At 30.4% G+C, this 15,658-nt stretch overlaps 1 protein-coding gene and 1 pseudogene across 1 annotated transcript; both read right to left on the minus strand.

The window, feature by feature from the left end:
- The window catches only part of LOC114380313, a 36,588-nt pseudogene extending 28,955 nt beyond the window's left edge, over positions 1–7,633 (minus strand).
- Positions 7,634–9,165: 1,532 nt separating this feature from the next.
- LOC114378441 (vacuolar protein sorting-associated protein 24 homolog 1-like) lies at positions 9,166–11,593 on the minus strand. The gene is made up of 6 exons (XM_028337033.1): positions 11,268–11,593; positions 11,101–11,177; positions 10,496–10,598; positions 9,899–10,020; positions 9,588–9,779; positions 9,166–9,498 (listed from the first exon to the last, which is right to left on the minus strand). Exons 1-6 carry the CDS (start codon positions 11,377–11,379, stop codon positions 9,418–9,420), a joined length of 687 nt encoding a protein of 228 aa, XP_028192834.1. The 5' UTR covers positions 11,380–11,593; the 3' UTR covers positions 9,166–9,417.
- Between the last annotated feature and the right edge of the window lie 4,065 nt (positions 11,594–15,658).

A 15,658-nucleotide genomic window follows, 5' to 3' on the forward strand; every position in this document is an offset into this window, starting at 1 on the left:
GCATTGGATCTGGAACATCATAGCCAGCGACATAAAGAGTGACTGGTCCATGGTATGCATAAACTTCAGTGCAATTGGAACTGAATTTTTATATTTGCAGTACTAACTTACAATTATGAATACTTGCAGTGGTTTGCTAATGACACACTGTTGGACATCGACATGATCACCACAATTCGAAAAAAATGGGCAACATTTTTTTTAAAGATGGCAATAAGTAAAAACGGCTAATGATGGCATAGGAGTATTTCTTTTTTCCTGTATTTGAGACAATTGTTATGTTATTTTACACAGCGGCTATTTTATTTTCGGTCATGCTACTGTGATTCATAATGAATCACAAATCCTATAATGGTGATTGCGTGCAATGGTTTTCTGTTCATATAATTGTAGTAATATATTGTCTTTACCCCCTTCTACTGCATTGCATCTGCATTTGATTACCACAGCAACAATTAAGTGCAGCTATAGTACCACCAAGCTTGGCACTACAGCAGTTAACTGAACAAATGAAGTGTCCACAGTCATTGGATGGTTGCCTGGTAGAGGTACATGTTATAAACTAATAAGATTTCCTACGTGTTAGGTATAATTATTAAGAAGAGGCACTATATATATAGACTTTTATATATAAAGCTTATTAGAGTTTTAACACACTCTCCACTGTTGGTCCTCAATTTATTGAGAATTATAAAATCAGAATAATGACTCATCATATGAGTAGTTGGACCTGTAAAATTTGTGATTTTTAAGAAATTTGAGCCAACAAAAAAGAGTGTTCAAGAGAATGTGTTAGAGACAGTGTTGCTACCATTTCTCTGTTTAGGAATGGTGTTTGTAGTTATTAGTGAAAATAGAAATAGAAAATATTTTCCTTATGTCAAACAGGCTTCTGCATTACTATTTTTAGTTTTTACAACATTATGATAGATCATTATATATTTTTTCTTTCTCTAAAACAAATGATTTGTTTATTGTCTTGGGGTGGTGTATATAAAAACTGATCAACACATTTTACTTTTCTTTTTTTGCCTGTTCATTCCAATGTACAAATGATTGGCTTATGATGCAACAAAATCTAAATCAGGAACTAAGTAGCTCTTTTAATATAAAACATGTTTTCTTTATCTTTTACTTTTCTACAACATTCATGTCCCTTTCCCTTGATGTCTAGGCTGATGTGCTTGTTGATATATTGAAGATCTATTGAAGATTGTTGATATAATGCTCTCTCATCAGGTATGAAATTTTATAACATGTTCTGTTGGGTGTTTTGCTTCCTGGATTTTGTGATTTTCAGTGAATTTCATGTAAAAATAAGCTGATCTTGCAACTGATGGATAACTTGGTATAACCCAAATTACACTTTATGTTTATTTTAGTTTATTTCCTAATATAATTATACTTTCTGCGTGAATGGTATAACCCAGTTTTGTAAGCAGGGCAACTAAAACAACGACGGTCGTTAGTCGACCCGTCTTTATAGCCTTATAAAACAACGACGGTCGTTAGTCGACTCGTCTTTATAGCGTTCTCCAACAACGACGGTCGTTCCAAGACCCGTCTTTATACCTTCCTTCAACAATGACGGGTGTGCGTAAGCCCGATGTTGAAATTTTTAAAAGCAACAACGGGTGCAACCTCCACCCGTCTTTATAGATTTCTGAAACAACGTCGGGCCCAAATCACACCTGACGTTGAAATCGATCCGAACAACAACGGTGCTGCTGAAAATCCGTCGTTGACTTATGTTATATAACGACTATTGTTAATTGCGCATTGACGTCGTCTTCTGACATTACAAAGACGGTGGTTAGGCTGACCGATGTCGTTGTTGTCGACTTACAACGACATCTGTAACAAAGACGGTGGGAGGCCCGACGTAGATAGCTTAGTTTGACCGATGTAGAATCTGCTTTTTGTAGTAGTGGCATCTAGAGAGCTTCATTTCTAGGAATAACGTGAAGTAATCTAGTAAATACTGCATCTTTTGCGTAATGCGGCTCGCTTAGAATGAGTTTGTCGAGGAATCAAGAACAAAACTAGGAGAACTAGGCTCTTTCGTGTGAGGAATTACAACTAGAGTAATTTAATGGTTTAAGGAACATTAGGATAATGTTAAATAGAAAAAAACTTCTTTAATTTCGTCAAGAGAAAGTTCACTAGAATATACTCCTCATCACATTCACCTTGGTATTTGTTCCATTTTATAATTCTGCGTTTGCTCTTATTATTCGTTCTTAAGTTTAGAAAAATTACTACAATCTTTGGAAAACGTAAATAAGTTATTTCATTTTATTTCATCGCAATCAAATTGTTTACAAACTGAACATGTGTCATTGAAGTATAATAAATTTTCTGTGGACACGATACTAGGTCTTATCGTTTTAATTACTACTTGAACAAATTAGTGCACTTGTGAATCCATTCTAACAACAACCACTTTAATTTATATTCTAATTTGAATTTAAGCATTGTTTCATCCAATGATACTATGTCTTAGTTATCCACGATGCAACAAATGTAAACCAGATAACAACTCAATCAAACATATACTTAGTTTTCTCACACAAATGTAATTTTGTTTCAATTAAATAAATAAATTTGTAGGTTCACCAAGCCAATTGCATATGAGATCTTTATCCCCGGCATACACAAGCATCGTGATTCCATTCTCAAGGAGAGAAGGAATCCCCACTTCAAAGTACTGCAATCAGGAGAATGAATGCAGTAAGCAAACTGAACTGAGTAGCAAAAACAGAAGATATAGATACTGTTATTTCATAATTCATATTAATATCTCTAGCTATAGACAATATACTAAAGAATATGCCTTCACAAACATTTAATGCAGTCTCGCAACTTTGTCCACCTTTAGTTTCTGAAAAATCAAATGCAAACAACATCACAAAGTGAAACAATATACAAGTAAAAAGGGATGTGGGTGAGTGACAAAGAAAAAAAGAACTTGTACCGCAAGTTTTAGTGACTTCTTCACAGTTTGGGATTGACTTGATGATATCATCGTAATCAGCCTTTTTAATTAATCCGTTGTCTAATGCAAAGTCTGGGTATGCTGGTTATTGAATTGCAGGATTTGTTAACCTGTTACCAACAGCAAAACCCTGTGTTATATCATATGAATCAATACAAGTAAAAGCAAGAAAAAAAACAGATTAATTAATCAACCATAATGTGTCATTATATAAATAGTGTAAGACCTTGAGGTTTATGTGGATTCCTTGTTTTCTTTTATTGCCTTGGTTAACCCGGGAGGCAAGCGCCAGAACATAGTTAATTTCCAGCATATGATTCTCCAGTAATATAAAAATCATTCTTGACAAACTAAGGATGCGCCTTGAAAAACTCCTGCCATTATAAAAAATAAGATATTAATTATTTTTCAATAAATTAAGTAAGGTGTGTAAGTTATTATAAATCCAGATAGATATTGTCTTAACAAAAATATTAATTATCTTGTATTTGGATAAATGGTATGAAATTGATCGGAAGGAAGTTTATAAATGTTACCTGCAAGAAGTCATATAAGTCGTTGCTAACGCCTGCTTCATCATGCCGAATGTCAGTATCATCAGAAGAGTAACTAAAACCTGTACCCGTAAGTTGGTCAACAAATAAAATATTTGATGCCTGCAAAATGAGAAAAGCAACTTGTTATTAAGAATAAGAAAGCAATTTTGGTGTAACATTTTCCATGAAGGAAACATACGAAAATTGATTTTTACCTGGTCCCAGCCGTAATCATTCCATATAAGAGACAACTAATTGGAAATATGAAAAGGACCATTCTCATAAAACAAAGCTAATTCACTTCCACACCCTGGTCCTCCAGTCAACCATATTACAACAGGATCATCCTTGCTCTTCCGTGATTCAAAGAAAAAGTAGAACATTCTGCATGTCACAGAAAAAAATGGCTATTCAATACAGGGTCATATATATTGGCGAGCAATTAAAATTAAAGGATATATTTCAAATTAATTAATAAATTAAAATGAAAATAAAGAACTTGAATTAATTAACTAGTTTAAACCCATAATGGATGTGTGAGCATAATTAAACTCAGAATTATATAAATTCAGAGATAAATACAATAATAAAACCTTATAAAATAATATCAATTAGTAAAATATAATGATATTTACGTATATGAAGAAATTAAATTATACTGTATCGACAACCATATTGCTTGATGCTTGTAGGACAATTTATGATTCCCTAAGTTCTGTACTCGGGCTTTGAATATATCTCACTTCGAATGAAAATACCCAAAAAATCATGCGTGCATGGTGAGTAAACCAATACATATAATATTAGTAGCTACTTGGAAAATGAAATAAAGGGTGCAACATGTGGTTGATGACCTTAATTAATCATTACGAAGAAAGAGTTTTTTTTTTTGTTGCAAAGCACTTTGTCATTCCAAACTTATCATTGGCATGAAGAAGTCACATAGGTTAGTTATTGATTCCATATATTTATATTCAATGAATCTATTATATATGATAAAAATCTTAGAATCTATGATTTCCTCATACAGTTTGAAAGTAAATGGAATTTATCTTGATCCATAAAAGGCATAAATTCTTCAACTTCTTTGTCTCAATTTATCTCTTTCTTTTTTTTTATTTTTCTCTCACATTCTTAATGGATAATTAGAAGAAAAATTCTTTTAGGTCAGATATAGAACCCTTTGCCTTTTATAACAAACTTTCATCAAGTTAGATATTAGAAATTTTAATTTCTCATATTTGTCAATAAGTTCCTTTATTTTATTAAATCAACTTTAGATCCTTAATTCACATGAGTGATATTATCATGTTATTTAATATTTTTTTCTAACAACATAATGATATCACACGAGGAAAATATAATGGTGATATTACTACGAGAAGGATATGATATTTAATTAATTACCTTGCAGCTTTGGAATGAGGAAGTGAATAGTAGCCAGCATGGTGACGAAGGTCTTGAATAGAATTCCCAGAATCACCAAAAAATGAGAACTTCGACTCCACGATCTTTCCTGGGACAAAACTATCAAGGTCACCTTTTATAATGTTAACCGAGTCCTTTGGGAATAGGTTAAGGCTTCGTATGAGCTTTTCTGCTTGTGATTGTGGTGTGTAGGTACGGCCATGGGTGAAACGAGGAGTTGCATAAGAAGAAGAAACTGACACGAAGACAAGCAAAACAAGAGACAAAGAGACTTTGGAGATGGATGGTGATGATGCCCATGTTTTGCGTTTGTGGCAAGAGGAGTGCTAAATGCTGTGAATTTATAGCACTCAGCGATCCAAAGCCGCACTTTACACTTCCACCACCTTAATTGTACTTCCCCATCCTATAATAATTGTTGTGTAAAAAAATTATTTAAAAATAATTATCATTTTAATTTTTGTAACGAACATTAATTATATTTTTTTTACTTATATCTTCTATAATATTAATCATATAGACAACAAAAACTAAAAATAAATTAATGATGATAAGATTAATTTTATAAAATTTTTATTTATATTTTTTATAATATTAATTTTTTTACTTATTTCTTGAATCATATAATCACCTAGGTCGACAATTATAATGAGACAGAAAAAGTATTATTTTTCTCTTTTTGGTGGTATAATAACTCTTTTCTTATTCTTTGATCACGACTGAAAATGAGTTGAGTTAGATCAGACTTTATTCATTCAACTAGAATCGATTCGATAAGGATTGATTCAGCTTGAAGTTTGACTCAAGTTTGAGATAGACCTTTATTTTCAACTCAAATTCAACTCGATTTAACCTCATAAACAATTCAGTTCAACTCGTTAGCTTGAAGTGATTTAAAATTATTATATATTTTACGTATTTTTATTTATTTATTTTATTCAGAAAAAAAATAATATGAAATTAATTATATCAATTTAATAATATAAAATATATTAATTAATATATATGTGTATATGTGTTAAATTTATAATTATTTACATGTTTTATTTATTTATTTCATGCAAATTTTGAGATGAATTTAATAATATAAAAATATTTAATATCCAAATAGATAGATTAATTAGATTCATAAACTAATCAAATTGAGTTATATATAGTTCAAGTTTAGCTCATTAATTAATTTAACGAGCTCAATTTTTAACTTAAATTTATCTTCTTTGATTCATGAATCAAGTTTAACAAATCAATTGTCAAATCCACTCTCAAATTATATTCAAGTTTATTTGATTCAAGTCCTATATCTCTGTTGTTGCATTTTGTTATTAATTCTTCTTTTGTATGTATTTTAGTTCTTTTATTAACTTCAAGTTTCAGATATATATAATAAGAAGAAAAAACTAAATTCCAGATATTTTTAAAATTCGGGTAAATTATACTCCTCTTTGCTTTTCTTTCATCAGATACTCCTCTTTGCTTTTCTTTTATCAGATACTCCTCTTTGTTTAGATATATGGATATGGATAGTTACGTTGCTCTCTTATTTTCAATTTAAAATATATACTCTATAAAATTAATGTATATATATGACACTTTATTTTATTTTTTACAGTTTTGTTAACTTACGTTCAAAGAATTATTACTACTAGGTGTAATAAAAATTTTCATTTAAATATTTAATGCAACAATATATCTAAGATTTAAATTTAAGATTACTAATTAAATTGAAACAAATGTTAGTTGATTTACACAATTGGGGGTTGAGAAAAAATAATAATATTTATTAATATATTTATGCATGTTTACAAAAATATATATTACTAAACTATTTGATTTTTTATCATGAATTCTTTCTTCATTAAACATATAATCTTTTATATACTATTACCTACAAATTAGAATCCTCAGTTCACATGGTAATTATCTTTATAATTTGGTCATACGCATTAAGTTTGATCTCGATACAAAAACATCCAACCCTCCAACAAATTTAGTTAGATATTTTGCAACTTTTAAATCATTTATTTGTCAAGAGAAACAGTTTTTATGCATAGACAATAAGTAATTTTTTGACATTGAGTAAATGAAGGTGACTAATTAAAAATGTTTTAATGTATATTTTAATTAAAAAAATATTTTAAAATATTGAAATTAATTAAATATATATTTAATCCATTCAAATTATTCTATAAAGAGATAACAAGAATTCAGTAATATAAAATCAATTGAATTTAGCGGTTTCTTTTATGTTGTTGAATATATAATGAATTTAATATAGTTTTGATATATTATCTATAAAAATTACTAAAACTCAATTATGCATCATATATTGTGTAATTAATTAAAAAAATATTATGACAAAATTACTATCTTACAATGATGTTGTTTAATTCTTATATAACAAATTCCAGCACTCAAACTTTAAAGAAAAATAATTTTTGTGCGTACCTTCTTTTTAAGTAGTTATATGCTTCTTCTTCTTTTTGTTATTTTGTTAGATACGTCTTTTTAATTTACTAATAAGAATTAATTCAACTAGAAAGGAATTGTAGTGTCGATTCCAAATGTGCGTTGCAATGTAACCTCTTATACAAGAATAAAAAAGAATTAGTTACACTTCGAATCAAGCAAGAATTAGTTGTCTATAAAATATATGAACTATGAGACTGACTTGCATGGCGACTTTCATTCTCTGGTTTCATTTTTCTATTGCTTGGAAAAGGAGTAACAGGTAAACTTGTCTCTCTTTAAGAATGTGACACTTTCGAACCAAGAATGTCATAAACTTATCGATTCACAATCAACATGCCAACAAAAGGGGGGAAGTGGGAAAAATGAAAATACAAGGAATATTGTTTAAATTAACAAGTAACAATACCAAGAATTATCTTACGAGTTCTTTCTCAGAATCATGTGTTATATTACATAAGTAAAAAATGTGCTAAATAAATAATGAAAAATATTCACCCTATATTTCATATAGATGAAAATGAGAGGAAAGATTATAAAAGAAAAGAAAACATCTCTTTTCATAATCTTTCAATTATTTGGTACGCTTAAAATATGGAAGGAAGAATCTAGGTCCCGCACTAAAAATTATTTCTTTTCAAATTGAAAAGAAAAGGAAAAGACTATCATATTTTTAAGTAAAAAACACAGATATCCTTATCTATATTACATCTCAATTTTTATTAAGAAAATTTATTTATATCATTTTATACCGGTATTTCTTTCCTTCTTTTCACTTCCTAATGGTTCAAATATCGTTGTGTATGGTACTTTTTACTTTCATGCATGTGTATGCTATAAGTTGCCCATGTGATCTTCCTTGCAAATGACAGTAGACATTTTATTTTTCAATTAAAAAAAGGAAGTAGTCCATGGTACTAGAGAATTGTGTTCATATTTTTAGAGGAAAATAATGAGATGAAATTATGTTGTTACCCAAATTCAATCACACGTGCGTCTCATAATGTTGGTTATCACCTAATTCAATCACATTACCACTTGGACAAAAACAAAATCACATTACTATTGGAAATACAGTTGGATGAACAAATAAGTGTGTCTGTGTAATCATGCTATGTGTGTTGATTTGAATAGTTAGATATGCTAATAGAAATTATAAGATTGATTTGACGGTAAAAAGAAAAGGAAAGGGAAGAGATTGTGAATTCAAATTTTTCTATTAACAAAAACTAATAACTCACATTCACAAACCTAGATTTATCTTTTACGTTTCTTTTTTCCTATTTTTTCATCATGTACATTAAATTGTTGTGTTTCTTTAGGATTATTTTGTCAACTTCAAATTACGCTCTAGATTCATTTAAATCTGTCCCCTAACAACCGAATGGGTTAAGATCTAGTATTAGTATGCTACTAGTATTTGACAACAACCCTTTTACGCAAGACTTTGAATTAAAAAAATAAATAAAACTACGGTGAAAAAATGTGCTGATTAAGAATTTCAAGAATTAAAAAATCCAGTTGTAAAAAGAAATTCAAAAATCCTCGGTAGGAATCAAGTCATTTGTAGGCCATATCCAAGTCCTCAAGAATATAAAGAATTCTTCAAAAGCACATGTTTGATGTTTCATAAGTTGCTTGTTAATTTATCAGCTGGAAATCTTATACACGTGGATCTATTAAGATCTGGATTGAAAAAGCTCGCATAGAACCAGATGTTATGCAATAAATCCTCAACCATGGATGGAGTTACTTTGCTCTTATCATCTTATTAACAAAATTAAAAAGAGAAACAATAGCTTGACACACTTTCAAGAACTTCGTGTAATTTACATACAAACTGCCCATTCCAATATTATCTTTCCCATTAGTATTATATTATCAGTTGTCATTTTCAATATAGATATGACAAATAGGTGACAAACCTGTCAACATCTCTCTCTTATAACATTACCAAGGTACAAGCTAGAGGCTGCGAGATTAGAAACTTGTTTACGATCTAACTTTAGCAAGTCGGGCCCTTATTTCTTCCATTTCTTCCTCATCATCAACACCCTCAGCTATAGCCTCTTCCTGCAAATAATAATGCATTCCATAATTGGTGTTAAGTGTGAGGCAAGAAAGAGCCATGTTTATAAGGAAAATGAACAAACTACGCATACCTCTGCGGCTCCAACACTTTGAGCAGGTTGCTTCACCCTTTCTTTCCTCGCAGCTTCAGGAAGTTGTGCGGCTGTCTCACCAGCTATTGCGGTCAAGACTTTATCGACTTCTTCTTCTATCTCATCTTCTATGTCCTCGGAATCTAGTGCTGTGTCAACAGCATCATTTACTATCTCCTCAATAACTCCTGCCTGAAAGAGACAGCATTCCTCATAACTACCAATGAAACTATCTTCTCTAACCACAGAGAGGGGAGACAAGATTGAAAAAGTGGTATTCTTATGCTTCATTAAAAGGATTGCAGGCATACCTTTGTCATTTCTTTGCTGAACTCTTGCATTGTCACAGCCATTTCAGGAGCCTTTATGAGGTTATTGACAAGCTTCATAACCTCAGCACTCTTTGATAGATGCCCCACCGTGCGAGCAATAGCTGCAAAAATAGCCAAAGTCATTAATTTTCAAAGAACGAAATTCTAATAACACAAATCTGACTTGATAACTAATTTAGCAAAAGAGTTCACAACTAAGACAACTAGTTAATCTAAATATTGTATTTAACTATTTGTAATAAACAGAACAGGTACAGCGAGAATATCACATATATGTAAATGTTGCACACCAGATTGACATCCCAGTAATTCTATCCTCTTTAACCAAAAAACTAAAGACAGAAGCATCCGATAGCCAAGTGTTCATTTTCCTCAACCAAAATATCGATCATCAACAAATTCAATTATGTTGACAAACTTACCCACATCATTCAGTTAGTAAGAGGGACTAAAGAAAACTAAAGTTCTTTGGTTAAGGAATAATTATCTAAAACCTGGTATCAAGTACAGGTAACTAACTTAGAGAGTCCTTATTTGTTACAAGGCAAAATTATCTTAAGGCATGGAAAAACCTACCAACACTCTCTCCAAGGTGCATTGATATTGAATTCATTTGTGCTTTATTTTCATAAAGACGGTTCACCGTTTTCCTAGATCTCACAAGTTCCTTAGCAAGTGCCTACAAATTGCACAATATCACATTAAGAAGAAATGTTTCTCAAAATACTGACCTTATGCTTTTAACCTTGAAATCTCAACAGATAAAACAAATCACCGCCTAAAAGGTCATACACTAGCACAAACCAAAAACAGTCTCATTTTTAGTTTACTGAATGTTGTGACTAGTCCTAACAAGTCCTACTTACAGCAAAATGTCCCATAAAAAGGCAAATAATATCTTACAAACCTAGATGCAAGAAACGAGATGAAAACGTATTTCATACACATGAAGACACCATTAAATCTTCTTCCTGACATTTTAGGACCAACTCTGCTCACAACTAAAGTATTCCAACTAACACATTTTAAATGGTGATCACCTAGACACACATTTCTCAATCATGACACTACCCAAAAAAAAAAAAAAATAGCACTGGCACTAACAATAGTAAATCAATAGCAAATAAACAAATTAAAAGTCACAAACAAAAAAGAAAAAGGAAAAAAGCTAAAAAGCAAACCTTTGCAGAGCCCATGTCATTCCTCTTTGCTGCTTCTCTAATCGCCTTCTGCACATTTTTTTCTTCTCTCTGTATATCTAACAGAAACACATAAACACAAAATCAAGCATAACCAAAACTAAACACAAAAAAGGGGAATTAATTAGGGTTTTGAGAGAGAGGAGTACCGCGAATTTGGCGCTCAATGTTGCGACACCCTTGGCGAAGCCTGCGCTGCCAATCCCTCAATAGTTGCTGCGGATTTGGCTTCGGCTTCAGAATGTTCTTCACCTTCTCCATTTCCGATTGATCCCAAAACCGAAAATTGATTTTTCGAGGGATCGGAAAGAATGAACGTCGCCCACAAAAACAATTGCTTCAAAATTTGATCTTTTCAGCAAAATCTATGAAAATTGGATCCTACTGAAGAATTCGGTTCATGAACTGATCAAAGACGATTATTCGATTCTGGGTAACACACTAACACGCATTCACGCGTATTCCAAAAAAATATGTTATTGTTAGTTAGATTTATTTTTTAAAAAAAAAGAAAAGGAAAAGGTTTTAACACAATATGGTTAATCTTTTTATTTAATTTTGAAGCAAGCAAGACTTCTTTTATATTTTGTTTAGATAAGAAGTAAAATAAAGAGGAGAAAGATAAAAAAAAAAAAAAACTAGAATGGAAAATATGTTTTTTAGAATTTGAATGGATAGAAATAAGAAATAAAATAAATTTTATTTATTTTTTTGAGTGAGTGGAAAAGAGTGTGTAAATAAATAAATAATATATTTTTATATTAACTTTAAAAAATTACTCTGTTTTTATAATGTATTTTTTATTAAAAAATATATTCTTCAATTTATTTTTTATTTTTGATAATTAAAAATGAAAAAAAAAGAGAAAAATCATTTCCCTCTCATGTTATAGCAATTTGAGAGAAAAGTATTTTCTTCAATGAATCTCATGACAATAATTTATCTTTCTCCTCTTTTTTTTCCTCCTAAACAAATGATAAATAATATGCATTTACGTTATTTTTAACTTTTTTTAATGTAAGGATAAAAAAACAATAATGTACATTTTTGTTAAATCAACTGAATCAAATTTCTTTAGTACCTTATATTTAACTGTTTCTCTAAATACATACTTAATCGTTATTATAGTGTACTAAAAATACTTTTTTTACAAATAGATGCCAATAGCCTTTATTAAATTTAATTTAAAATATTGGTGTTGTATTCTACATTATTGTATATGATTTTATAATTAAAATATGATTTTTATATTGATAATTTGTGTAATAAAAATTGATATTAAAAAAATCAGTACTAATAATTGACGTTAAATTCCAGAGTAGAGAATTAAAACTGAACATATTATAAAATGATGTCTAATTTTGTCCTTAAATTTATATAATTTTATATAAATTTTAATTAAAGGAAACATGTTTTAGTCAAAGATATTTTTAAGTATACACCAAAAATATATTTTTTATGTTTTCACTTTGATGGAAAGGATTTAAATAATAACTTAGGGTGCCAATAGTAATGGCTTTCGGGACTAAGTAAGGAGGTAGTAAGTGAACATGAGTGGGCCGAGCCCTTTTCTACCCATACTTTACGTTCTCAAATCCACCTTCATTTCAAGCATGGATGAAAAATTTGATACCTAGTTTCAACTTTGCTTTTTTTCTTGTATAATCACAAACTTTTTTCCTTCAAACAAACAAATCAGGTCTAACCGAAACAAGATTTCTTTATTAAAAATGAGATATATTTAAAAATATAAAAATAAGATTTCCTTATCATCATCTAACTAAACAAATAAGAACTAAGAATCGGTCTAATTACAATAAAAAAAAAAGATCGGTCTAAATCAAATTATAATTTAGAATCAATAAATTAAAAAATGATAAGAATTTGATAGAATTTTTTTTATCCTCAAAACTAAATTAATCCGATCCCAAATGTCCCTAGCGCGCTGAAGAGTATCTACATCTTCAAATTGCCAACATGATTTATATATCGAGAAAACTCATCCTCCTTCTTACCCCTAAAAATTTGATCAAATCGTATTTATTTTAATGAAATTGAGACAAACTAAGATATATACCTAATTGATATATATTTTTTCATGCATAGAGCCAATTTGTTAGACTCAACTATTTTTACACTCTTGCTAGGTTAGGTTAGTTGTAAGTGTCATGAAAGACACTTTACTTGTCTGATGTAGGAATAGATTTAGTGTATTGTTGTACGTACTAAAATTCATATAAATTTTATGCTCTTTTATTGCTCCGTTGTAGTTTAGGCTTAGTGTAGTCTTAATGGTGTCAATTCTTCCAAATTTTGTTGTTTGAGCCCTACTTTGTATAGCATCGACAATGCCAAAAATCAGCATTATTAAAGCAAACGCATCATGAAGGAGTTGTAAATAGTGTGTTCGCTCAAATGTGGGTAGTAGACTTGAATTTATTTATTTATTTGATAAGTTGGGTATTGTAAATCTTCAGACATCAGCTTAATTAAGGGGGGGGGGGGGGGGGGGGATTGTTGACAAAAAGAAAAACTTAAGGGGGAGTGAAGGATTCTATCTAGAGTTGTTGGTTTAGATAAGAATATGCTGTGTTGTAGGAAGGATAAGATATCAAATTTAAATGTCGAATGTATTATTTTATTGCATTTTGATAGGCTTAGGACAAATAACATTGGTTGTTATCTATGTATATATATACACATGGATTGTATTATGAAAGCATAATATTTTACTCAACTAAAGATGGGGATTTTTTTTCCAGTAAGGGAAATCGGGTTAGTAACTCCAACATCGTATCTTAAGTTATTTTTACACTTAAGTAATGGTACTAACTCAAACATTTGCATATGCAATTAAGTTCATGACCACGTAGTACCTTAGATGAGAAATGTATAATTTTTATCATTTGGTTGTAGTCATTAAGTCATTTACTCATTGATTATTTGATCTGCAGATATATGAGTTTGTGTGTACCAAACACGTCGGTTAATTAATGATCACGAACATTTTGAAGTGAAGGACTTAAATTCTCAAGCATTGATTCCACTAATCCATTGTGTACGTTCTTGTCCTTTGCGTGTAATCAAACTCTAAAGCTTTCAGAGATTCTTGTTGCATCAGCAGAATAATAAATAAATAAATAAAGGGGGGGGGGGGGGGGGGGACCTTACCACTATAATAATAAAAATGAAAAGAAAAAAAATCTCCACTCATTTATTATGAGTGCCTAATGAAAACAGGACAAAACTCTTCCAATTCAAAATGAGATTTGGATGAGAAAGGGATATAATTAACAAAACCTCATATAAGCCAAAGGGTAGCTAGTCTTGCATTGGGTGCAATGGCACAATCAACACTGTCGGTAGAATAGCTTACGATGTGTATGAGACAAAGGGGCGTTATCAATTGTCCATAGCAAAAAACAAGAAATTCTACATGCATGACACAAAGCGTTTGGAATTTGATCACTCTATGTTGACAATTTGCCTAAGGTTTTGATGAATGCTATGCTATTCATAATTCATCTCCATAGCATATTAGAAGTACACTGTTTATTGTTTAAGTTGCATCATTATTGGTGATGCAACCTGAAGTATATTAATCAATATATTATTCTGAACATATTAGCGTTCATCGATTCATATCATATTATCATGTCGTTGATTGTAGTCACAAATCTCAACAAAAGATTAGGTGAAAGCAATGTAATAATTTGACAAGCGAAATTCTGAAAAGTCCAATGGAAACTCCACAATGATATATATTCAAGTGGCGGGATATTACTTTAGGTAGGAAGCAAAGATGTATTTTATTTGCATAATTAATTCGTACCCGATCTCTATGGTTTAAAATTTGAATAATAGCATGGGACCATGATAATCAAAGGCCCTACATTTATTTAATCTATTTCTGCAATAATTGTTATTATTATTCTTTGGCTCATAACACCATCGCGAAACCTCTAAACTTAAGCAGAATTATAATGCATTAGGGAGCGTAACTAATTTTGTTATGTTGATACAAAAGTTCCACTTAACGTGATGATGTACACGACTATGGTGTTTAGCGAGTGCACCATGTATCGTTTGTTGGGTTACTCTCTTATTATCCTATCTATAATCTGTTTTATATACTTTTGTATCATGCTCTTCCTGTTATGTCAAAAATTAATGTTTCGAGCCTAAAAGGCTTTCATGTGAAGCATAATGTTGCTAGTATATGAGTATGTTTGAGTTAAAAGGAAACTAAGAAAATGAGAGAAGAGTCCGTTTGTACAGAAAAATTGTAATTATATAAATTTTTTTACAAAAAGTTGCACAATAATAAGAGAAAAGAAAGATGTTATAGATTGGATAAATGCAAGCCTAATTCATAAGAGTTGGTATATTTTGGCCAGGAATACACGTAAACCTAAAGGCTCATGAGAGAAATTGAGAAGCCTATAATAGGTGATGATCCAGTTGTAAGGCAAATTCAACATACTTTGGAATAAAAAAATCATACTTTAGTGAGGAGTAAATTAATAGCATAAACTCTCAA

The sequence above is a fragment of the Glycine soja genome, chromosome 12 (assembly GCF_004193775.1).
Source record: "Glycine soja cultivar W05 chromosome 12, ASM419377v2, whole genome shotgun sequence".
In the NCBI taxonomy this organism is placed as follows: domain Eukaryota; kingdom Viridiplantae; phylum Streptophyta; class Magnoliopsida; order Fabales; family Fabaceae; genus Glycine; species Glycine soja.